This window comes from Dreissena polymorpha, chromosome 12, assembly GCF_020536995.1.
Source record: "Dreissena polymorpha isolate Duluth1 chromosome 12, UMN_Dpol_1.0, whole genome shotgun sequence".
NCBI classification, from domain to species: Eukaryota; Metazoa; Mollusca; class Bivalvia; order Myida; family Dreissenidae; genus Dreissena; species Dreissena polymorpha.
In genome coordinates, this window is record NC_068366.1 from 46,940,846 (window position 1) to 46,965,770 (window position 24,925).

The following is a 24,925-nucleotide window of genomic DNA, read 5'->3' on the forward strand; positions in this document are numbered from 1 at the left end:
TTAAATAAAATTGCTGACATTACACATGTTCAATGCATGATGTATTATTATGAGCCTGAATTGAATCATTTCCTATTCCAAAATAATGCATGTTATTTAACTTGTATTGATCCATGGTGGTCAATTGTTATTCATTTTTTTTTGCACTGAATTGTTTTCAGCTTTAAAAAAACAAGTTGCCTGGCCGGACTACCAACTTTTGAAATTGAGTTGCCCAGGCCAAAATCTACTTGCCCCGGGCTCACGGGAAACCACTAATTTCCATCCCTGATGATGATGACATTTTGTGTTTCGCTGTAAATTTACAGAGAAAATATACTACAGCCGCATGTCACCAGAGTTGTTAAAAGGGCATTTTGACAGTTTTGTCCCTAACTTTTGCCAATTTTGACATATTCTCATAAACAAGAGGACCACCATGGCCCTGTATCGCTCCACTGCTGAAAAAAGGCTGAAACAAATATTCTCGGCATGTGCAAATACTTAAATATAGGCCCTTTTTAAGCACATGTTCACTTTTGTGACCCCCTGGGCTGGGTCAAATTTAACCCCAGGGGCATAATTTGAGCAAACTTTGTAGAGGACTACTATACCTCACTACATACAAAATGTGGTAGCCCTAGGTCCTAGAGTTAAGGATAAGAATATGTTGACAGTTTTCACAAAATAAGCAAGATATAAGCGTATATAATGTTCAATTTTGTGACCGCGGGTCAGGGTCAAATTTTACCCAAAGGGCATAATTTGAACAAACTTGGTAGAGGACTATAAGATGTTACTGCATACCAAATTTGGTAGCAGTTGTCCGAATGGTTTTCAACAAGAAGATTTTTAAAGATTTCACAAAATAGGCGCTTTATAAGCGTTTATTCAATCTTGTGACCCCCGGGGCAGGGTCAAAGTTGACCCCAGAGGCATTATTTGAACAAATTTGGTAGAGGTTCACTAGACGCTACTACATACCAAATTTGGTAGCCCTAGGCTCAATGGTTATGAACAAAAAGATTTTAAAGTTTTCACAAAATAGGCCCCATATAAGCGTATGTTCAGTTTTGTGACCCCCCGGGCAGGGTCAAATTTGACCCAAGGGGCATAATTTGAACAAACTTGGTAGAAAACTATAAGATGTCACTACATACCAAATTTGGTAGCCCTATGCCTTATGGTTAAGGACAAGAAGATATTTAAAGTTTTCACAAAATAGGCACTATATTAGCATATAATCGATTTTGTGGCCCCCAGGGCAGGGTCAAATTTGACCCCTTGGGCATAATTTGAACATACTAAGTAGAGGACTGTGCAATGTCACTACATACCAAACTGTGTAGCCCTAGGCCTAATGGTTATGGAAAAGAATTTTCTTTTAAGTTTTCACAAAATAGGCATTATATAAGCATATGTTCAATTTTGTGACCCCTGGGGCAGGGTCAAATTTGACCCCAGGGATAAAATTTGAACAAATTTGGTAGAGAACTATAAGATGTCTCTACATACCAAATTTGGTAGCCCAATTTTTATGGTCGGACAAGAAGTTTTTAAAGTTTTCACAAAAAAGGCTCCATATAAGCGTATGTTCAATTTTGTGACTCCCAGGGCAGGGTCAAATTTGACCCCAGTGGCATAATTTGAACAAACTTGGTAGAGGACTATAAAATGTCACTACATACAAAATTTGGTAGCCCTAACCCAATTGTTATGGACAAGAAATTTTTACAGTTTTTACAAAAAAGGCCTTCTATAAGCATATTTTCAATGTTGTGACCCTCGGGGCAGGGTCAAACTTTACCCCAGGGGCATAATTTGAACAAACTTGGTAGAGGACTATAAGATGCCACTACATACCAGATTTGGTAGCCCTAGGCCCAATGGTTATGGACGAGATTTGTAAAGTTTTCACAAAATAGACCCTATATACGCATATGTTCAATTTTGTGACCCCCGGGGCAGTGTCAAATTTGACCCAGGGGCATAATTTGAATAAATTTGGTAGAGTACAATTAGATGTCTCTACATACCATATTTGATAGCCCTAGGCCCAATGGTTATCAACGAGGAGGTTTAGAAAGTTTTCACAAAATAGGCCTTCAATAAGCAATTTCCAATTTTGTGACCCCCAGGGCAGGGTCAAATTTGACCGCAGGGGCATAATTTGAACAAATTTGGTAGAGGACTATTAGATGTCTCTACATACCAAATTTGATAGCCCTAGGCCCAATGGTTATGGACAAGAAGATTTTGAAAGTTTTCACAAAATATGCCTTAAATAAGCAATTTTCAATTTTGTGACCCCCAGGGCAGGGTCAAATTTGACCCAGGGGCATAATTTGAACAAATTTGGCCAGTGGAACTAAAAACTGATTCTTTGTTTAGCGTGCAAAGGGGATGGAGGAACATTTGTTGGTGCCTTTTTAAAAAGTTGTTTAATTGTGTGGAAAATTGAGTTTAAAAATGTATACACAATGCCTAATATGTGGCAAATTCCAACAATGTCTGTGGTTTTTCATGTAAAAACAAGAGATGTGTTTGTCAGAAACATAATGCCCCCTATTGCGCCGCTTTGAAGCCGTATATTTTACCTTTAAGGATGACCTTGACCTTTCAGTACTCAAAATGTGCAGCTCCATGAGATACACATGTATGCCAAATATCAAGTTGCTATCTTCAATGTTTCAAAAGTTATAGAAATGTTTAAGTTTTCAGACAGACAGTTAGCACATATAAGTTGGTTTTACAAATTCACTGAGTGTAAACATTGGGCACTTATATAGCTCAAAGTGACCGGGAAACAAATTCTTGTGTTCTGATTTACATGCATGTATTTACACTTGCAAAATTCAAAGTTAAGAATGGTAATTGTTCTCTTATTGCCAACAACTGCATAAATCTTAACATTGTAAACTGGTTGTTTTGTCTTTTTTACTACTTTTGTACATTCTTTTGTATTGCCCTCTTTATATTAACTTTCAACATATATATTATATCAAGTAATTGTAGATATCATATGTTTTGTGATGTAAATGTGTAGGGTTCTTGTTACTTGTCACACCCATTTCCATTTCATAATGCCTTAACACTGATATAGGATATTAGTGATTTTTGATTATTGTATTTATGTAAACTTATTCGATATGCTGATGAAAGTGTCATCCTTTATTTTCACAAAGATCCTAGTATCAGCAGTAGTGTTGTTTGTAAAGAACTTGAAAATTGTATTAAATGGTTAGTGGATAACAAACTGTCTTTACAACTTGGAAAAACTGAATGTATAGTGTTTGGCTCCAAAAGGAAATCTAAACTTCATAATTTTAATGTAAAATGTAATGATCACACTATTGTTTCTCAATCATCTGTTGATCACCTTGGTTCAATATTCTACACTGATCTTTCTGCTACATCTATTGTTAATAATATTATTAAAAAGGTGAACTCAAGAATAAGATTCTTCAGGGGCGTAGCTAGCATTTTTTGAGCTGTAGGCCCAAATATATTACATAAAAACAGGATGTGTGTGCAGGGGTCCTCCCCTGGAAATTGTTTAAATCCTATAACGCCTGTGGTGATATTTAAAGCATATCTAGACAAATAATAAGTTAAGAAATTATAAGACTTTGGTCTGTATTTCTTTGATATTTTACTGTTTTATCTCAATGTCAGAGAACTAAATTTTGCTGTATTATCTTTATACCAGAGAACTCAATTTTAAAACAATATGGAACAGAGAAACATTTAAAATTGTAACACTCACTTATTCACAAGACAAATCATGGGAAATCTTTCCAATAATACTGTCTGCATGTCTATATAGAAAGAAGTAGAGTTGATAATTGGAAGATATGTCCTTTGAACAAGACCAGAATCCATTGCCTGAGGATCATGACAATATAAAATGCAGATTTCTTACACCTCACCACCTTCAGGGTCAACATTTTAATGCATTTTTCAAAGTTGAAGCAATTCTATTTTTTTCATGTTTAAAAAAAATTGTAGGCCTGGGCCTGCTGTGCCTAATAGCAGCTACACCCCTGTTCTTGTATAGACAAAACCACTGTTCAAATATGGAATTAGGAATATATATATATATATATATATATATATATATATATATATATATATATAGATATATATATATATATATATATATATATATATATATATATATATATATATATATATATATATATATATATATATATATATATATATATATATATAATATAAGTATATAATAATTATATTTGTATGTACATTTAAATGTGATGACAATTGTCATCACATTTAAATGTACATACAAATAGTGTAACTAAAGCTCTCTAATAATATATGCTAATTACTATTTGATCTCAAGACTACAGGCTCAAGTTTAAATTAATGATATTTTGTATGCGTATTAATGCCACCATTTTTGTACATTTTCCACCCATCTATAGGGCCCCATTGGAAATAAGTTGCAAACCTTTCATGGGACATCCTGTGGTATATATATCATGTCTTGATTTCAACATCTTGTAACTACTTGTTATTTCAGATCTCTGCCAAATACACTGACTACAGTGTATTTCCTTGTAACTGAATTTAAATGATTAACTTTGACTGTGATATATTCAAAATGTGATATATCAATGCATTGTGATCCAAAACCTGTGATAATTGTTTTCCAATTGTTAAATGTTGTAAATTGACTGTATTGTATGATCTGTACTTGTATGACATATATGCATGAATAAATCAATATTTAGAAAAGTGTGACTGACACTGTTTCCAGACATATTACAGTTAAAATACTTCATGTCAGTAAATGGCAGTCAGGGATGGAAAATATCTTTTTACAATTGTTACCTGGACTGTCAACCATATTTAGTGTTTTTGTTTCCCATCTAAAGAGTGCAGACCATAAAACCATGGGCATGCCTGTGATATGTATCTTAAAGTTTCTTAAAAGATAAATAATATAAATTTTAACAACACAGCTCAGTTTTAACATTTCCAATACAGTATGTCTTATTTTGAGAGGCCATTCTGTTCATTTCCAAGGGCAAAGTTATGCCTTAATATATTAATATTACCAAACTGAACATTGTTACACTGTCCCTAATTTTAATGGCACTGGATTGTTTAAGGCTTTGAAAAGCTAGTTACCTGGCTGGGATTATAACAACATCTGGAATTAAAATGCCTAGGATAAAATATAAACAATATCTGCCAGAAGTACTGTATGGTTGCCATCATCAAATGTACAGAAAGAATCGTTTTTCAAATTCAATCAAGCCCCACTCATTCCATTCAATGAAACCTTTCAGGTGTCTTAATACTGATAATAGCCCCACTGAGGGCCGTACGGCTATGGTCCATATACAGTTTGTGACTGCCTGGCTGGTCACTGTAATGCCATTGGGACCAACGTAGAGTTTACTATTTCTTATATTACATCGAAGAGTTTTCTCTGTACCACTGTACAGTGTTGTACGATTGTTTATGGTATAGAACATAAACATATTGATTAAATCTCAAAATTTGTCGCCTGCAGCCTAACATCAGCAATGTTGCAATGAATATAATTTAAGAAATACTGATTCTTTTAAGTTTGAATAATTTTGATGTTTTCACTTCAATAAACAACTAATTGGCTTCCTTAAATTTGAATATTTTGCATGCAATAATATCTAATTTTAAACAATAACATTAATAAATATTCTTTTATATTACTCCTTAAAGATATTGGTCCTTATATATCTTTATTATCGGTTGATTTAGTGAAAATTTATTCGTGTGTAACCCGAACTATATTTTCGGTGTAATATCTTCCGCCTAGAGGCGTTAGACATATCCTTCCACCAAATACACCCGAGAGACGATCGCCGATATGGCGGAATTGTCCGAGGTGTCCCGATTGCCTTTTGGGTAGTAAAGTAGTAATACAAGGCAATATGGCGACCGTTAGCCACGAGGCCTATCTTACGGAGGAATCCGAGATAGCCGATGTATCACGATTGCCATTATTAATGATGTTGTGTTATAACCCCCAAATAACCATTATCTATGATCTTGTGTTGTAACCCCCAAATATTTCATAGTTCATTTTATTTACATTGGTTTCCTTTTTTTACTGGTATCCGTGTGCAGTTTTCATTAATGGAACAGAACTGTGTAGGTTTTAAAAAATCTGCTTCATCTTGTAAGCGTAATTTCATATTTTTCTCAACTTCAAGGGGAGATGATTCTGAACTTATTCTTACGTTGCACATTTACGATAGGGGTTGAGTACTCATTGATATGAAAACACTGTAAAAGTTTGGAAAAAAAATTGAATGAAAACTGTAAATTGTATAAAGAAGCTGCATTTCACAATACTTTGAAATTCAGTAAAAGATCATAATTGATTTATTGCTCCGATATTCACCATTTTCAATAGGGTTAGAGTAATACTGATATAAAAACACTTAGCAAGTTTGGAAAGATTCAGACGAAAGTTGTGAAATCTTTTAAACAAGTGGAAATTGCTTATTTTGTCAATTTAAAAGAAATAAATTCTGGACTTATTGTCCCGATGTTTCTCATTTTAAATGAGGTAAAAATGCTCATTGATATGAAGACACTGTAAGTTTGGAAAGAATCTGATGAAAAATGTTGACATAATCACCTAACCAAGCAGTTTTTCACTTTTATTTTTACATTCAAAGAGACATAATTCTGGACTTATGGTCCGATATTGCTCATATAGAGTTTGGATTGGGTCCTCATTGATAAAAAACCTGTGAAAGTTTGGGAACAATCGGATGAAAATTTTGGACTTCGAACAAGGCTTTCACAATTTCTCAACTTCTAAGGAAGATAACTATGGACGTAATGGTCGGATAATGCTAAAGGGCCCATACCACCTTTATGGAAATACGTGTCGCGCTTCGCGCTCTATATGTGGTTCTTAAAAAAAACTCAGAGGAGTGCTTGACTCTAGGGAAACGGGTTGCTGAGACACAGCTCCTCCTTGATAAGCGGCTGCTTCCTTGATCGCAACTCATTGTTACAATCAATAATACGTGTCGCGCTTCGCGCTCTATATGTGGTAGGGACAGACCTATGATAGACATCCATAAATATACATAAATACATGGATAATAGATGTGTTGTTTGCATTTATTTGTTAATATAAAAACACGTGTATTTTTTATAAGATATTTAAGTGATGTAAGAAATTTTAATTAACGTTGTCACCACGTTGCATCCAATAATTTTAATAAAAATGTCCAATTGTAGTAAAATGGATTTTAAAATGTTTACATAAAATAAAGCTTTATTATATTTATTAACCTGACTGAAAAAAATTGTCAGCCGCCGAACTGTTCCGTTTGTGCCGGAACCCGGGATTGAACCGGGGGGCCTTTAGATGACTGTTGCGTAAACAACTTCAGTCTAACGCTCTCTCAACTGAGCTATTCCGGCTGACATTCACTTATATACTGCTATTTGGTGAAGTTGTGTATAGCGATCGTTATTATATGTCTATTAATAAACTAATACATTGTACGTTTTCGTACCACTACGCCTTCCAATAAACTTGCTTGCGCGATAGGTCGTCAAATATCGTACTACATTGATTTTCCGCTAAATAAGCAAATTAGAAAAACCACAAAATAAATATATTTTGATTATGTTTTGTTTTTATACAAAACATCATTTGTTTTTATACAAAACCAGAAAGTTTCGCGTATTTGCCCAGTCCCTGTGATCTTTCCCCTGTGATCAGTTGTGGATCAGTTATTAATTAAAACAATTAGCTTTGCATTATTGGCAATAAATGTTGTAATAAATGTAATAGGCACAAATGCAGTACTTAATTACACTTATTTACACAAAAAATCACCAATATGCAAGATATTCTTAAAACAAAAATATATACATTGATCCGTAAAATAACTTCTCTTCCCATAAGCGAAAAAAAATGCATTACATTCTAGTCGCCGCCCTCCAGGGCGACGCCAATGATATAGCGTTGTACTACACTTGGTGACTTTTCGAACGCAACATATATTTCAAACTTAAATATCTCAGTTATGAGTAAATATTTTGATTTAAAATTGTACATGTGATCATTTGACTACAGTATTCGCAAGCAAACGATAAAATCATTCATCCGTGACGATCGGGTGCTTCAGCAAGTGGGGAAGGTAGCCTGCAAAATGCGTATTGCGCTGTTGCGCTCCTGAAATTTTATACCAGACAAATTGATTTTTGTTAATTCATTTATGTATTCCTGGTGTATAAACCCACCTAAAATGAATAAAATGAAATAAAATTAGACTCAAACAGCGTTTTACCATTTTCACGTGCAAAAGGTTGAAACCAAACCTACCCCACGTGCAAAAGCGCCCGATTGTTACGGATGAATGATTTTATCGCGATCTTGCACAGAATATATGAAAATTTCTTGCTTTTCCACCAGGCTTATAACAAAGTAAAACACATGCTTTTCAACTTTCCTTTTTATCTGTTTTTTTTCTAAACAAGCAGTCACGTGAAAATGCGGTAACAGAGTGGACAAACACAAAATTAGTATCCTCCACATCTAAATGAAAATGTACCGCTGGTTTAGTAATCTCTCATATTTATTTCATAGACATCTGAATCTAGATTTAAACCGCGAGATTTATTATTAACGTCCCCCTTAAGTGATCTCGAGATAAATATTCAGCGTATATTGAAAAATGTATGTATGTATAGATTATCCTATATTAAGTGCATAACGAAAAACTTGATATATATTATCTTATTTGTTAGCTACTTCTTAAATTATTAATTCATTAACTAATAACAGCATGTTTGAGTTCTGTACAAGTACATTATGAGACTGAGCGGTGTATTAACGTTTAAAGGATATTAAGATTGTATATCAGATGGTGCGTTTATAACAATCAGAGACGTCTGTAACAATGTGGTAAAATGTCGTTAGAACAAGGACATTTAATTACAAACGGTATAAATAATTTATAAAACGCTATTATTTTCAAAGGTGCGGAATGTCAACCCACATAAAAGGCACGTACAATGACCTCTGTCAGTTTATCCTGACAAAGCGCTAAAACTCTGACTAAAATTTCACTTTATTGACGTTAACCCGTATTTAGTTTTAATCTCCGTAAAATGAGATTAGAACTTGATCCGGCCCATCATAGCGGTGCCGTGAGATTATCTCAGATTAATAGATTATCTCGACAGATTATCGGACTGATAGATTGAAACACGCAACCGTTTTAGAACTGCCGAGATGAATGGCGTACAAATGTCGACAGATCAAGTCTTCAATTGTGCTGATGATAAGCTTCTTTTTACAAGACACTACTGTATAAAATTCATGATTATAAGTGCATAAAAAACTACAAGTATGTTATGGTAAAATGGCAGAGTACATATAAATAAATATAACTCGTGCTAGTTACAAGTATGTTATGGTAAAATGGCACGAGTACATATGACTCGTTCTAGCTACTAGTATGTTATGGTAAAAAGTACATATGGCTTTCTAGCTACAAGTATGTTATGGTCAAATGGCACGAGTACATATGACTCGTTTTAGCTAGTAGTATGTTATGGTAAAATGGCACGAGTACATATGCCTCATTCTAGCTACAAGTATGTTATGGTAAAATGGCAGAGTACATATAAGTACATATAACTCGTTCCAGCTACAAGTATGTTATGGTAAAATGGCAGAGTACATATGACTCGTTCCAGCTGCGAGTATGTTATGGTGAAATGGCAGAGTATATATGACTCGTTGCAGCTACTAGTATGTTATGGTAAAATGGCAGAGTACATATGACTAGTTATAGCTACAAGTATGTTATGGTCAAGTGGAAGAGTACATATGACTCGTTCCAGCTATTAGTATGTTATGATAAAATGGCAGAGTACATATTACTCGTTCCAGCGACTAGTATGTTATGGTAAAATGGCAGAGTAAATATTAATCGTTCCAGCTATTAGTATGTTATGGTAAAATGACAGAGTACATATGGCTCGTTCAAGCTACTAGTATGTTATGGTAAAATTGCAGAATACATATGACTCGTTTTAGCTACTAGTATGTTATGATAAAATGGAAGAGTACGTATGACTCATTTTAGCTACTAGTATGTTATGGTAAAATGGAAGAGTACATATAACTCGTTCTAGCTACAAGTATGTTATGGTAAAATGGCAGAGTACACATGACTAGTTCTAGCTACTAGTATGTTATGGTAAAATTGCAGAGCACATATGACTCGTTTTAGCTACAAGTGTGTTATGGTTAAATGGCAGAGTACATATGACTCGTTCTAGCTACTAGTATGTTATGGTAAAATGGCACGAGTACATATGACTCGTTCTAGCTACTTATGTTATGGTAAAATGACACAGTACATATGACTCGTTCTAGCTACTTGTGTGTTATGGTAAAATGACACAGTACATATGACTTATACAATGCACTTATACATACAGTAAGCACCCTTTCAAATTTCTGAGTTCTGAGAAGTACATAATTATTACTTGTTTACGACTCAAATGACTGTGGAACCATACACTGAGGCTTAAATTCGTGCAAACCTCTGCATGTGTCACCAATCTACTTGTATGTATGATCCACACTGGCCACACTGGATGTCAATACACGCTAGGTGTGCGAATAATGTTTCAGACAATCGGATACATTCGGAAGTCAAGTCGTTTTTTTTATGCATCAATTGCCGCTGTATGCGAAAAAAAAAATGTATGGAACAGATCCATTTAAATCACTTACTTATTGGAAAACCGACGTACCCGAGATAAGCCAGCACAATAGCTAAGGTACCTTGCCTCACTCAACTATAGCAAAGGTACCTTGCCTCTCTCAACTGTAGCTAAGGTACCTTGCCTCACTCAACTATAGCTAAGGTACCTTGCCTCACTCAACTATAGCAAAGGTACCTTGCCTCACTCAACTCTAGCAAAGGTACCTTGTCTCACTCAACTATAGCAAAGGTACCTTGCCTCACCCGACTATAGCTAAGGTACCTTGCCTCACTTAACTATAGCTAAGGTACATTGCCTCACTCAACTATAGCTAAGGTACCTTGCCTCACCAGACTATAGCTAAGGTACCTTGCCTCACTCAACTATAGCTAAGGTACCTTGCCTCACTCAACTATAGCTAAGGTACCTTGCCTCACTCAACTATAGCTAAGGTACCTTGCCTCACTCAACTATAGCAAAGGTACCTTGCCTCTCTCAACTGTAGCTAAGGTACCTTGCCTCACTCAACTATAGCTAAGGTACCTTGCCTCACTCAACTATAGCAAAGGTACCTTGCCTCACACAACTCTAGCAAAGGTACCTTGCCTCACTCAACTATAGCAAAGGTACCTTGCCTCACCCGACTATAGCTAAGGTACCTTGCCTCACTTAACTATAGCTAAGGTACATTGCCTCACTCAACTATAGCTAAGGTACCTTGCCTCACCAGACTATAGCTAAGGTACCTTGCCTCACTCAACTATAGCTAAGGTACCTTGCCTCACTCAACTATAGCTAAGGTACCTTGCCTCACTCAACTATAGCTAAGGTACCTTGCCTCACTCAACTATAGCTAAGGTACCTTGCCTCACCAGACTATAGCTAAGGTACCTTGCCTCACTCAACTGTAGCTAAGGTACCTTGCCTCACCAGGCTATAGCTAAGGTACCTTGCCTCACTCAACTGTAGCTAAGGTACCTTGCCTCACTCAACTATAGCTAAGGTACCTTGCCTCACTCAACTTTAGCTAAGGTACCTTGCCTCACTCAAATATAGCTAATGTACCTTGCCTCACTCAACTATAGCTAAGGTACCTTGCCTCACTCAACTATAGCTAAGGTACCTTGCCTCACCAGACTATAGCTAAGGTACCTTGCCTCACTCAACTATAGCTAAGGTACCTTGCCTCACTCAACTATAGCTAAGGTACCTTGCCTCACCAGACTATAGCTAAGGTACCTTGCCTCACTCAACTATAGCTAAGGTACCTTGCCTCACTCAACTATAGGTTAGGTACCTTGCCTCACTCAACTATAGCAAAGGTACATTGCCTCACTCAACTATAGCAAAGGTACCTTGCCTCACTCAACTAAAGCTAAGGTACCTTGCCTCACTCAACTTTAGCTAATGTACCTTGCCTCACTCAACTATAGCTAAGGTACCTTGCCTCACCAGACTATAGCTCAAGTTTCTTGCCTCACTCAACTATAGCTAAGGTACCTTGCCGTCATTCAACTATAGCTAAGGTACCTTGCCTCACTCAACTACACCACATGTGCAGCAAAATAATCGAATGGATGTGAGTTGAATTAGCCGCCACCTCTCTAGTGACATTAATATATAATGATTTTTAGCAAATAAAACGCTATGAGTCTATTGAAAAGCGGCCGATCAGAAGTAAAAAGTACATTTTAGAACCATAATCGCCAAGTCATGGATTTATATTGTAGACTTCACACTACACTGTATCTGTACACAAGCGCATCAAACATCACCGTGACCAACATACTGCTTCAAGTTCTGGGTCTCCAGATGTTCGTTTTCGATAAATTATTTTTGAATTATGACGTGACTGGATGCCGGAGATAGGTCATTTTATTACGATTTGGTTGAATGAGTATACATAAAGAATATCTTGGTTAGTGTCGTTTTTATACAGACGCACTACTGAACTCAACCGCTGAGTAAGTACACTCGCGAAGTTATTGACCGCGAAACTCGATAATGTTAATACCATTTTATTTAATTTCAACGCGTATTTTTTATAAAGGGATACCCTTCAACTGTTTGTGCAAAAATATAGCTGTAATTGTTCATTCAAAATGAGACAGCCATGGATTGTACCGATAATCACCGGTATATATTCGATATTTATACGTGCGCTTCAACCGCTTGATTCTTGTACTTGTGTTTAGGTGTCTTTCACATGTAAATTTCTTCGTTGAAAATACTCAAATTATATTGTGCCCGAATTTAGGCTATGCGCGAAAGTCATATTTTCTGCCATGTTTTGCTCTGTATTTATGCAATTGTAATATGTAAGACCTTAATTTTTGGTCGTATAGATACTGGAATTACATTAAATTCGTACGCAATCTATTTATATTAATCCTATTATTTTGTAATTTCTGCCATTGTATAAACTGGTAAATGGTGTCCCTCTGGCAACAGCTTTTTATTATCTCTATCTTAACGTGCAAATAGGTATTGGTTATTCAATTAATCTAGTAGTGCGCCTTTAAAGCCCGCACACCACAGCTGTAAAGAATCTAGTTTATTTTCAAATTATAAGTAATTTGGTACACCATAAAGACTTCCGATTGCTGTGTCACACTTGAGACATTCTCTTTGAAGTGTCTTTTGTGCGATATAAAGATTATTTGTCGTCGCACGTATCGTTTAGAAAACAACAGTTTCATATAAACTCTATTTAACGCTATTAAAGCTAGATAAATAATTTTGCTGTCTTCGGTTGATATTAATAAACGTGAATTTCAGCTAGACTTCAGACTGGAATAGTTACGACCAAATAATGTACACATGTGCAAATGGAAGTGACAATTTAAATAGTTAACGTGCCTGCGTTCTGTAAGTTTGTGGTTTTGAGTTTATGGATTTAATAAGTGCATTCGAAAAAATATTTGGATAGCCCGATTTTAGTTTAATCGCTCTTAAAAGTGTGTATAAGTGGTGTTTAATCTTTTAAATAAACGAATTACTACTATATCCTACTTGCGCGGCGTATATTTTCAATGCACCCCTCCCCCACACCGAATGGTTACTTTTATACAAATTATAATTTGTGGTGCATATTGTGGACTATTTAACGAAGATGATATGATGGATTTATTATTTAACTGAGATGGTTTTGTTCGGATATATGGGGCGATACGCATGTATTGTAGTCGACTGTTCATTTCTAAAGTATGCGTTTATTTACGCTCTGAGATATTACTGTATGACCGATCAAATAATTACAGCTTGCTCAACATCCTATCATACAGCTTATTTTTTATGAATCGGACGATCGAGCAGAAATGAGAACTCCCCGCCCCACATCGTGTTGTCAGAGAAGGCGCTAAGTCGGGTTTATAGCGGGTCGTAAACCTGGAAACCCGATTCCCAGTTCCCCGGGAGTTGCGCTGATATCTCGCCTCTTATCGCACTCCTATCGCGCAGGGGCTAATCCACTTAATACCGGCGCGCGGATTGGGTACAGTGTGGCAGTTTAATAGCTCGTTTTTTTCACGCATTTATTAAAGAATGTTTCCTAGATAATAGATATTTCCGGAAGTGTAGTAACGCACACATGTGAAATTGCGCTCGTGTTTATGTATACATGAATTAAGTGTGAGTACGTGCACATACTATTGGATGGCATATTTCTACGGGGATTGTTTAAATAGTGCTCTATATAAGTGATTTTATCTAGCAACTATTGTGTATATCCAGTTAACGAGGAGGCGGAGTACTTTGTTTTTCTTGGCTTTACTACTGTATATTTTAACCCATTTATGCCTAGTGGACTCTCCCATCCTAAATTGGAACAATTTATTTCCAAAATTAGGGATGTCTAGTATATCTATTTCTATATTTAGATATTTTTTATAGAAATTCCTGTAAGCAAACAGCGCAGACCCTGATGAGACGCCGCATCATGCGGCGTCTCATCTGGGTCTACGCGGTTTGCCAATGCCTTTTTCTAGACGCTAAGCATAAATGGGTTAAAAATGTCAAATATTTAAAGAACATTCTAAATATTACAATGTGGTAATAATAATATGCAAACAAAATACTAATAAAGATGCTTTGCTTTAAATATGTACAACTCGCCATACATTTTAATAGTAACTTATGGCATACATGTTGTCTGTAATAGTAATAGTAACTTATGGCATACATGTTGTCTGTAATAGTAATAGTAACTTATGGCATACATGATGTCTGTAATAGTAATAGTAACTTATGGCATACATGTTGTCTGTAATAGTAATAGTAACTTATGGCTTACATGTTGTCTGTAATAGTAACTTATGGCATACATGTTGTCTGTAATTGTAATAGTAACTTATGGCATACATGTTGTCTGTAATAGTAACTTATGGCATACATGTTGTCTGTAATAGTAACGTATGGCATACATGTTGTCTGTAATAGTAACTTATGGCATACATGTTGTCTGTAATAGTAACTTATGGCATACATGTTGTCTGTAATAGTAACTTATGGCATACATGTTGTCTGTAATAGTAACTTATGGCATACATGTTGTCTGTAATAGTAACTTATGGCATACATGATGTCTGTAATAGTACCTTATGGCATACATGTTGTCTGTAATTGTAATAGTAACTTATGACATACATGTTGTCTGTAATTGTAAAAGTAACTTATGGCATACATGTTGTCTGTAATAGTAACTTATGGCATACATGTTGTCTGTAATAGTAACTTATGACATGCATGTTGTCTGTAATTGTTATAGTAACTTATGGCATACATGTTGTCTGTTATAGTAACTTATGGAATACATCTTGTCTGTAATAGTAACTAATGGCATACACGTTGTCTGTAATTGTAATAGTAACTTATGGCATACATGTTGTCTGTAATTGTAATAGTAACTTATGGCATACATGTTGTCTGTAATAGTAACTTATGGCATACATGTTGTCTGTAATTGTAATGGTAACTTATGGCATACATGTTGTCTGTAATTGTAATAGTAACTTATGACATACATGTTGTATGTCATTGAAATAGTAACTTATGGCATACATGTTGTCTGTAATTGTAATAGTAACTTATGGCATACATGCTGTCTGTAATTGTAATAGTTACTTATGGCATACATGTTGTCTGTAATTGTAATAGTAACTTATGGCATACATGTTGTCTGTAATTGTAATGGTAACTTATGGCATACATGTAGTCTGTAATTGTAACTTATGGCATACATGTTGTCTGTAATAGTAACTTATGACATGCATGTTGTCTGTAATTGTTATAGTAACTTATGGCATACATGTTGTCTGTTATAGTAACTTATGGAATACATCTTGTCTGTAATAGTAACTAATGGCATACACGTTGTCTGTAATTGTAATAGTAACTTATGGCATACATGTTGTCTGTAATTGTAATAGTAACTTATGGCATACATGTTGTCTGTAATAGTAACTTATGGCATACATGTTGTCTGTAATTGTAATGGTAACTTATGGCATACATGTTGTCTGTAATTGTAATAGTAACTTATGACATACATGTTGTCTGTCATTGAAATAGTAACTTATGGCATACATGTTGTCTGTAATTGTAATAGTAACTTATGGCATACATGCTGTCTGTAATTGTAATAGTAACTTATGGCATACATGTTGTCTGTAATTGTAATAGTAACTTATGGCATACATGTTGTCTGTAATTGTAATGGTAACTTATGGCATACATGTAGTCTGTAATTGTAATAGTAACTTATGGCATACATGTAGTCTGTAACTGTAATAGTAACTTATGGCATACATGTTGTCTGTAATTGTAATAGTAACTTATGGCATACATGTTGTCTGTAATTGTAATAGTAACTTATGGCATACATGTTGTCTGTAATTGAAATAGTTCTTTTATTTCCGCGAGGGCCAAATTTTGTATAAATTGGTGTCTTCTTGTAGATGCAAACATTGACAGGCATTGAAACAACCGTTTCTCTTTCTGAAATTAGATAGGGTACACTGAAATTGGTTTCAGATGGGATCCACATTATAGCGATATGATAAAAATAAAACTCCGATCTTATGTCAATATCAGGCTTTAAAAAAATGTGGGAGATGCAGAAGGCTCTGTCGAAAGTAACGTAGCCCTAACGTAGTCCTAATCATGCCTCACCACCGGGCTATGGCGAGATGATACCACTGGAGTGAGTCCGACAACTGCCCGAGTATCACGAGCTCTTTCAACATATTTATAACCGCTGTATGTTGTAATTAAAGAAAAGTAACTAACTTTCTAACGATCGACCCAGCTTTCAGAGTGTTTGTGTAGTTAACCTTTGAAGTTGTATTATTTCTTGCCAGCTGTAAAAACATGAATATCTATAAAATACCAATACTGTACATAGCAGGTCATGTTTGCCATTAGTTTTTTCGTCTGTAAACTGACTAAGTAATATTTGGGAAAAACAATACCGTACTATTAAATTGTGATGGTTATTACCGGTAGATAAAAACACAACATGTACCGTACGTTAGTTTTTCTAGTAAAATGAGTTGTACCTTGCAAACCTTGGTGTTAATAATTTGAGATTCCGTGCCCTTGTAAATATTGCATTGTTATCAAGAACACCAATAAATTACTATCTTAATTTTCTTTTAATACACCTCTTGAACATACGGAACTATGCACAGTGTTTGTACAATTAGCACAGATATGAACCCTAAAAAACCAGAGGGGCCTATCAGCAGTATGGGGGCACTCTGCTGATGACAACGCCCAGGGTTTCAAGCGATCGAATTCATTTGAAATTGAGGTTTAACGATAAAAGTCTGACTGTCATGTATACATTGTTTTAGCCACCTGTTCGAGTGCAAATGTAAATAGTAGTAAAAGTAGGTCGTATTCAGCGCGTTGTATTTACCTAAACTAGCTGTTCGACAGTTCTCGTATTCAGCGCGTTGTATTTACCTAAACTAGCTGTTCGACAGTTCTCGTGGATATTGATTAGCATTTATTAACAATCTACTCTTTCTTCTTCGTGGTAAACGTAAAGGTTGGACTTCAAAGTTTTAAATGTTGCAAAGGGGTTTAAAATGTTATAAACAAACGCATCGTCGACCCACATGACGATAATTATTTTTTGTAATCAGTTGAAGGTATTAAGAAACGGATTCCGTTATACAAATTATAACTGGCACTTTTCTGTTTTGGTAGGAAATGAAATAATTCTGCACAGAAAATTAAACAAAAACAATCAACGGACTGGATGAAGCATTGGTGTGAAAAGGAAAGCGGCTAAAATGGAATAATTTCTGACTAGTGGTTATAGAGCTTTGAAAATGGGTGTGCTGAGCTGGATATTTTTTTACTTTTGGTGCATCGTGGTCGTGACATTTGCCAGGCACCAGAAACAGAAGGAGTATAAATATAGAGGTAAGTTTCCCCCCCCCCCCCCCCCCCGAAAAAAATAACAATAAAAATAAAATTAAATATCTTTAATTAATAGCATTATGTTTTGAAAAAAACTTCAAAAACTTAATTTAAGCTTGCACAAAATTGATCAATCAAATACGAGAGTAAATCATTAAAATTATACTGAGCAATACGATTTTGGTGAGGTGGCTTTAATTGCTATGCTTGATATGTGCAGTGATGGCCGTGATATTTTTTATTCAAGTTTAAATAAGAATTTAATTTTAAGATGTTCAAAATCTAAACGAACAGCTAGTAGACTCTAAGTACTGATATCTTAATATTCAAATGCAATCTTTAAGTGAACTTAGTATACAATGTGTTATCGCAAAAATGCCAGGTGTGGAGAATGATGGTGTCGAGTGAATAATAATTAATTCTGCTTCAGGAACGACAATCTCTTTAATAAAAGGCTTTTCACACCTTTCATCAAATATTTGACTCGCCGTTTACTATTGTCTGGCAAACAATCTTAATCGCCATAGAAGATAATGAATTTTAATAAGATGATTTACCGAGGTAGATTTACTTAATCGGTCTAGCTTAAGTCTTTGTCAACGCGTTTCTTGCATAGTTGATATGTACATGACATTGCGTGTTCAATATTTTATAATGTTTCATTCTTAAAATCCGGACTAGTTCGCTATTAAATCAAATAATAAATAAGCAAATCCACGCCAATTGCGTATTTATCAATAAGCTCCATTATCGTGCACTATCATTATATAGACCTAATGGTAGATCTAATCTTATAATGAAGACTATCAAATGTCCGCGCATGCATATATTTCATTAAAATATATCAACCATTTTGCCTTAGAAATTAGAATGTATGAGGTGGCATTTCAGTTTTGAGCTAATGCAAAATGTCTATAGACAAGGCCTGAGCTACAAAGCCTCTTCATTACCAGCGGCACGCTCGAATTCGTAATTTAATTTCCAGACGCGTGTATTTACGCTACCATATGGCCAAGTGATTAGAATTCCAGAATGTTTTATGACTGTATTTTACTGACCCAAAGACCTGCCAAAATACTAGGTCTACCAATGTGTTCTACGTGTGGGAACTACATCCGGGTTTGCGGTTGAGGTCATAATACACCAAATAGTTTCCCTATATAATTCAATGTAAAAGCGACAACTTTGAGCGAAAATAAATTCAACATTTTGCACATAGAGACACCCATAACCATACATTTTCTTAAAGGCCATTCTAAGCGGAATCGATTTATGCAATAAAAAAGATATGTCATGTACAATGCAAGAAAGAACTTGACACAAATCAAAATCGACTGTTTTTGCAACTTTTTTTTTCGGCCGTTTCTTAGTGGAATGTAACCTTTTCTAGTGCAATGGTTTACTATAGTCTTCAAGTGTATCATATTTCAGGGATTCAGTAGTGAACACCTATTCATGCCCTACCATTATCTCCGCAAGATAACACCTGAATAATGGTAAAAAGTGTAAAACATGCCTTCCTGTCAACTATGATATTTTTTTAGAGAGTACATGAAGCGATGTAGCGATCATTTAGTGTATTGTAACCTTGATAGGCCACTCCGATCATTATTTTGTTTCGAGAAAAATGCGATCACAATGATATGCATATTAGCGAAATTTAGTGCAGCTTACAGTAACGGTGTTATTATTTGAGTATATACAAATTATACACTTTTCTTTGTTCCCCGCACGCTTCAGATGGTATTTTTAATATGTTAGAACTGTCATATTAGTGGAGTGTAGTCGTCTAGCGTAAGTTGTACCCCTTGTCAGCAACTTTGTCATTGACAATTTGGTGTGCAGACTTGTACAATAAGTAATAATTCATTCAGATGATAACAGTTATTTAATGCGATACTTATATGTTTTACATTGTCATTTTGTTGTTCTTTGTATACTGTACTGTAATAATACCACTACAAAGTTGTAACAGGGGACGCAGAGCTCCAGATAAGGTTTTAGTTTTATGAAATTCTTTACGTTACTACCACTTTACCAGATTTTCAAAAATAATTCTTAACTCTGAAATTTTATTCTTAACATTACTACTAAGTTTTGGAAAATAATTCTTAACTTTTCTAAATGACCTAAAAATAAATAAAAATGGTTATTTTCATGCAAAAAATCAAAATAAACATACTAGCAACTAAATTTAAACGAGTTCAACAGTGTCTATTCAGTATTATACAATTTTATTTTTCAAATACCTTCATATGCCCAAACTGTGCTTAGATTGCATGCCTTTGGTGAATTTTTACATATTTCACAATTAAAACTGGTCTCCCCTTCAATCTCTTCAACGATTGGCCACGGGAATTGTCCCTTCCACTTTTTGTTTAAGTTTGGACCCGTCGTGTCGCGTTTTTTTTAGCTTTTCCGACTGTTTTGGCAACTGAACATACAACATCGTATAATCTATAATGTCTTTCTTAACATTCAACTTCGGCTCACTTTGCGTACAATATGTTAAAAGCGTGCTTTTGCACGCTTTGCAGTTTTTAGGACACCCTCTGGGCGCCGCCATTGTTTTTTGACAGATAGACTGTACACGCCGCTTTTATTGGAAAAAATGCGCTTTGTTAAACAAACCCGATAACCATTTTATATAAGCACCGAAAAGATCTTTAATATGCCAAAAGAACTCAATAAAAATCGATACAAACCGATGTAAAAATAATATCCGTAACTTGATTTTGTAATTCTTAATGGTACGACAAGATTTTAAAATAAATACATAACGGACTTGAAAATAATTCGTAATTACGAAAATACGACCCTCATCTGGAGCTCTGGGACGGCACCGTTTAGCCGCTTTCTCATAAAACAGATTGTTATTGTGCAAGCCCTGTTACTGTTAGTGTTCCAAGTGAACCCCTAAGTTTAACAAAGAAGGCCATGCAATAATCTTCAACAATGGGTTATGTCTTGAAAATAATCGTTTTTCATAACAGCTTTTCAACTTGTTATCCTATTCATTTTTTTTAAAGGGGCCTTTTCACAGATTTTGGCATGTTTTAAAGTTTGTCATTTAATGCTTTATATTGATAAATGTAAACATTAAATTTTAAAAGCTCCAGTAAAAAATCAAAAATAAAATTTAAAAAAGGAAAAAAAAGTAGCCCGCATCAGGGCTCGAACCAGTGACCCCGGAATCCTGAAGTAAAAACGCATTAGCCAACTGAGCTATCCTGCCAAGCATACATAAGATGTGTATTTTATACTTTATATAAGTAATCTTCGTAGTTTCACAAATTTAAACAACAACAACAGAACTCTCCAAATTATTCAATCGTTTCGCGTTGCAACGCTTTATAATTTTTAGGTTTTTAAATCGTCAAAAGATGCATATAATGGCTATATTAGACCATGGCAAATGTTCAGTAATACTGTTTCCTCACAAATATCCTAACTAAACCGAAAATTTGCGAATCTGAAACAACTTTTTTCAATTTTGTCAATTTACCAAACCGTGAAAAGATCCCTTTAATTGTTAAGACAGTGTTACAGGTGTGAAAACTTTTAAAATGAAGGACTCTTTTGCAAAGTAATCCCAATGCAGCACTCAAAAAGTCTTTAATATCGGTTTATTAAATCAGACAAATTAACTTAAATTAATGAAGATATGCTTCATTTATTTGTCGATGTAAAGAACCGTCCACAAGATCCTACTGTAACCTAAAAGTAAATTTGTTTTATGTACCTTATTGCAGGCGTCTCTTGTTGCTCATGTGCGCACTTGACATTTGTTTTGTTTACATTTGCAAACAGTTGAACAAAAAAATTGCATGCATCTTGTAATGTTCACAATGGCATTGCAACATTCATGAAAACCATCCCAAAATAAATGTTTGCTTCGTCTGAAAAATACTCCCTAGTCTGTAGTGTTCATGAACTACAACTTGTTCATCCACAATTGATACAATGCATTGCTCTTTGATAATTTTCATTCGTAACATTATTAAGTGGGATATTGCTTATTCATTTAATATGAAAAAATAAAGATTCATTTGTTTATTTGTTATTTTAAATGTTATTAATAAAACAAGTTTTTGTTCAATCAAAACTAGCAATTGCCTCTTTAAAAAGCAGCATGGGGAGTGGGCGGGGATTCATTTCAGACAAAACAGTCAGAGTTTAAGTAAATTTTTATTGGAAGAACATGCATCAAATTTGCATTGAATTTAATTGTTGTATGATTTAAATCAGACGGCACTGTTATTATCAAATGCTAAATATTCTATGTTTTACAATAATTGCAACTTTTGTTTAATGTAAACATGTGTGAATTAAGCATCACATCATTATGTTATGTGATGAAATGACATTCACAACATTGAATGATTTTAGGTGTGTAAAAGAAGTTTGATTGGTAATATGAATTGTTTTTTGCTGTTAAAAAGCATTTGTAAGATTGAACATTCCTTTTCGTTTAATGCCATACATGTAATTGATTAACCCATTTATGCCTAGTGGACTCTCCCATCCTTCTAAATTGGATCAATTTATTTCCAAAATTAGGGGTGTCTAGTATATTCATTTCTTTATTTAGAATATTTTTTACAGAAATTTCTTAAGCAAACAGCGCAGACCCGTCTGAGACGCCGCATAATGCCGACCATTGACTAGAATCGGCTTGAAGTCACCCCAGGGTGACATGAATCGGCTTCTAGCCGCCCTGGGTGACTTCAAGCCATTTCAGGTCGACAATGACGCAATGAGCCTACATAGCAACATTATTTTCAACAATTAATTTTCATTGTGTTTAAAATTTAGTAAGTTGTAGAAATTAAAATTGCAACTAAAGATTGTTTCAATAATAAGCTCACTTTTGGCATCAATTTAGAGCCTAACTTGTCATACTGGCACTATGCTTAACATTGTGAAATGTCTTTAAGAAATAACTCAACTTTGCAGACAATGCTGATCATGATGTGTTCTATCAAGTGGTGATTTATTGCTTGGTTTCTAGGGTAATCTCTTGGGGATGGTATTTGAGCATGATTGAGTACTTATTTAATAGACACACACCATCAGCTGTTAAACTCTATCCCCAGCTGTGGTGGTAGATCATCCTGGATCAGAATAGATTCTTCTAATACATAATTGTAGGCTTTCAAAATACTTCACCAGTATGTTAGAATATTTTATTATTGCTGATATGATGAAGATCTGATTATTTTTAGAATTTTTGATATTTTGATATTGAAACATTCAAACTGGGATATTAAGAACACATTATCGTTATCACCTGACATTACATTGCCCAAAACTGATTCAGTGGCATGATAGCTTCACAAAGTATGTCTTGAAAATTTATCTATGAATTTTGTCATTTAAGATGGTGATAACAATTTGCTGTGCTTTGTATCAAAAGTACATACTTTTTGAAGATTGTCTTGCATGCATTGCTAAAATATAATAAGGAACTGTTTCCACAATTAATATTCATTACTGCCTTTAACTATTTTAGTCCAGGGGTCGGCCGACCGGGCGACTGAGGCGAAAATTTCGCCCACGGGGAGCAAACTTTGCTTTTTTTTTAAAACAGCAGGGAGAAAAAAACTTCGCCTTAATTTCCGAGTAAATCCATTTGCAAACTATAGATAACACGCGCATATTCGCAGTAGGGAGCGACTTAGCAAACCAATCATGCACTTGTTTTTCACTTACACCAAACTCACATTCAGCAGCACTATTGTTATTTGAATTCTATGTAAAATCTATCACACATATTTTAAACGCATTGTCATATATGCCTGGTGTTGGTGTTTTCCAGGCATTTTCACAGATTTAGCAAAGTCCAGTTGTGAGCTGTAATCTATTTCAAATGTTCCAACTTGGTCAGTATGTTTATTTTGACCCTATCTAAGCTAAGTTACAGCAGGGTAAAAAACTAGGTCACTGGATGTGTCTAACTTGGTCAGTATGTTTATCTTAATACTATCTAAGCTAAGTTACAGCAGGGTAAAAAATTAGGCCACTGGATGTGTCCAACTTGGTCAGTATGTTTATCTTGGCCCTATCTAAGCTAAGTTACAGCAGGGTAAAAAATAGGTCACTGGATGTGTCCAACTTGGTCAGTATGTTTATCTTGACTCTATCTAAGCTAAGTTACAGCAGGGTAAAAACTAGGTTACTGGATGTGTCCAACTTGGTCAGTATGTTTATCTTGACCCTATCTAAGCTAAGTTACAGCAGGGTAAAAAACTAGGTCACTGGATGTGTCCAACTTGGTCAGCATGTTTATCTTGACCCTATCTAAGCTAAAATACAACATGGTAAAAAACAAGATCACTGGATGTGTCCAACTTGGTCAGTATGTTTATCTTGACCCTATCTAAGCTAAATTACAGCAGGGTAAAGAAAAGGTCACTGGATGTGTCCAACTTGGTCAGAATGTTTATCTTGACCCTATCTAAGCTAAGTTACAGCAGGGTAAAAAACAAGGTCACTGGATGTGTCCAACTTGGTCAGTATGTTTATCTTGACCCTATCTAAGCTAAGTTACAGCAGGGTAAAAAATTAGGTCACAGGATGTGTCTAACTTGGTCAGTATGTTTATCTTGACCCTATTTAAGCTAAGTTACAACATGGTAAAAACAAGGTCACTGGATGTGTCCAACTTTGTCAGTATGTTTATCTTGACCCTATCTAAGCTAAGTTACAACATGGTAAAAACAAGGTCACTGGATGTGTCCAATTTGGTCAGAAT

General features: G+C 35.0%; 1 protein-coding gene across 1 annotated transcript in view; it reads left to right on the forward strand.

The window, feature by feature from the left end:
• Window positions 1-17,783: 17,783 nt before the first annotated feature.
• Window positions 17,784-24,925, forward strand: part of LOC127853557 (uncharacterized) — a 69,321-nt gene continuing 62,179 nt past the window's right edge. Inside the window, exon 1 of the mRNA XM_052388150.1 lies at window positions 17,784-18,174. Coding sequence (XP_052244110.1) covers window positions 18,081-18,174 — 94 coding nt within the window. The 5' untranslated portion in view covers window positions 17,784-18,080. The remainder of the gene's footprint in view (window positions 18,175-24,925) is intronic.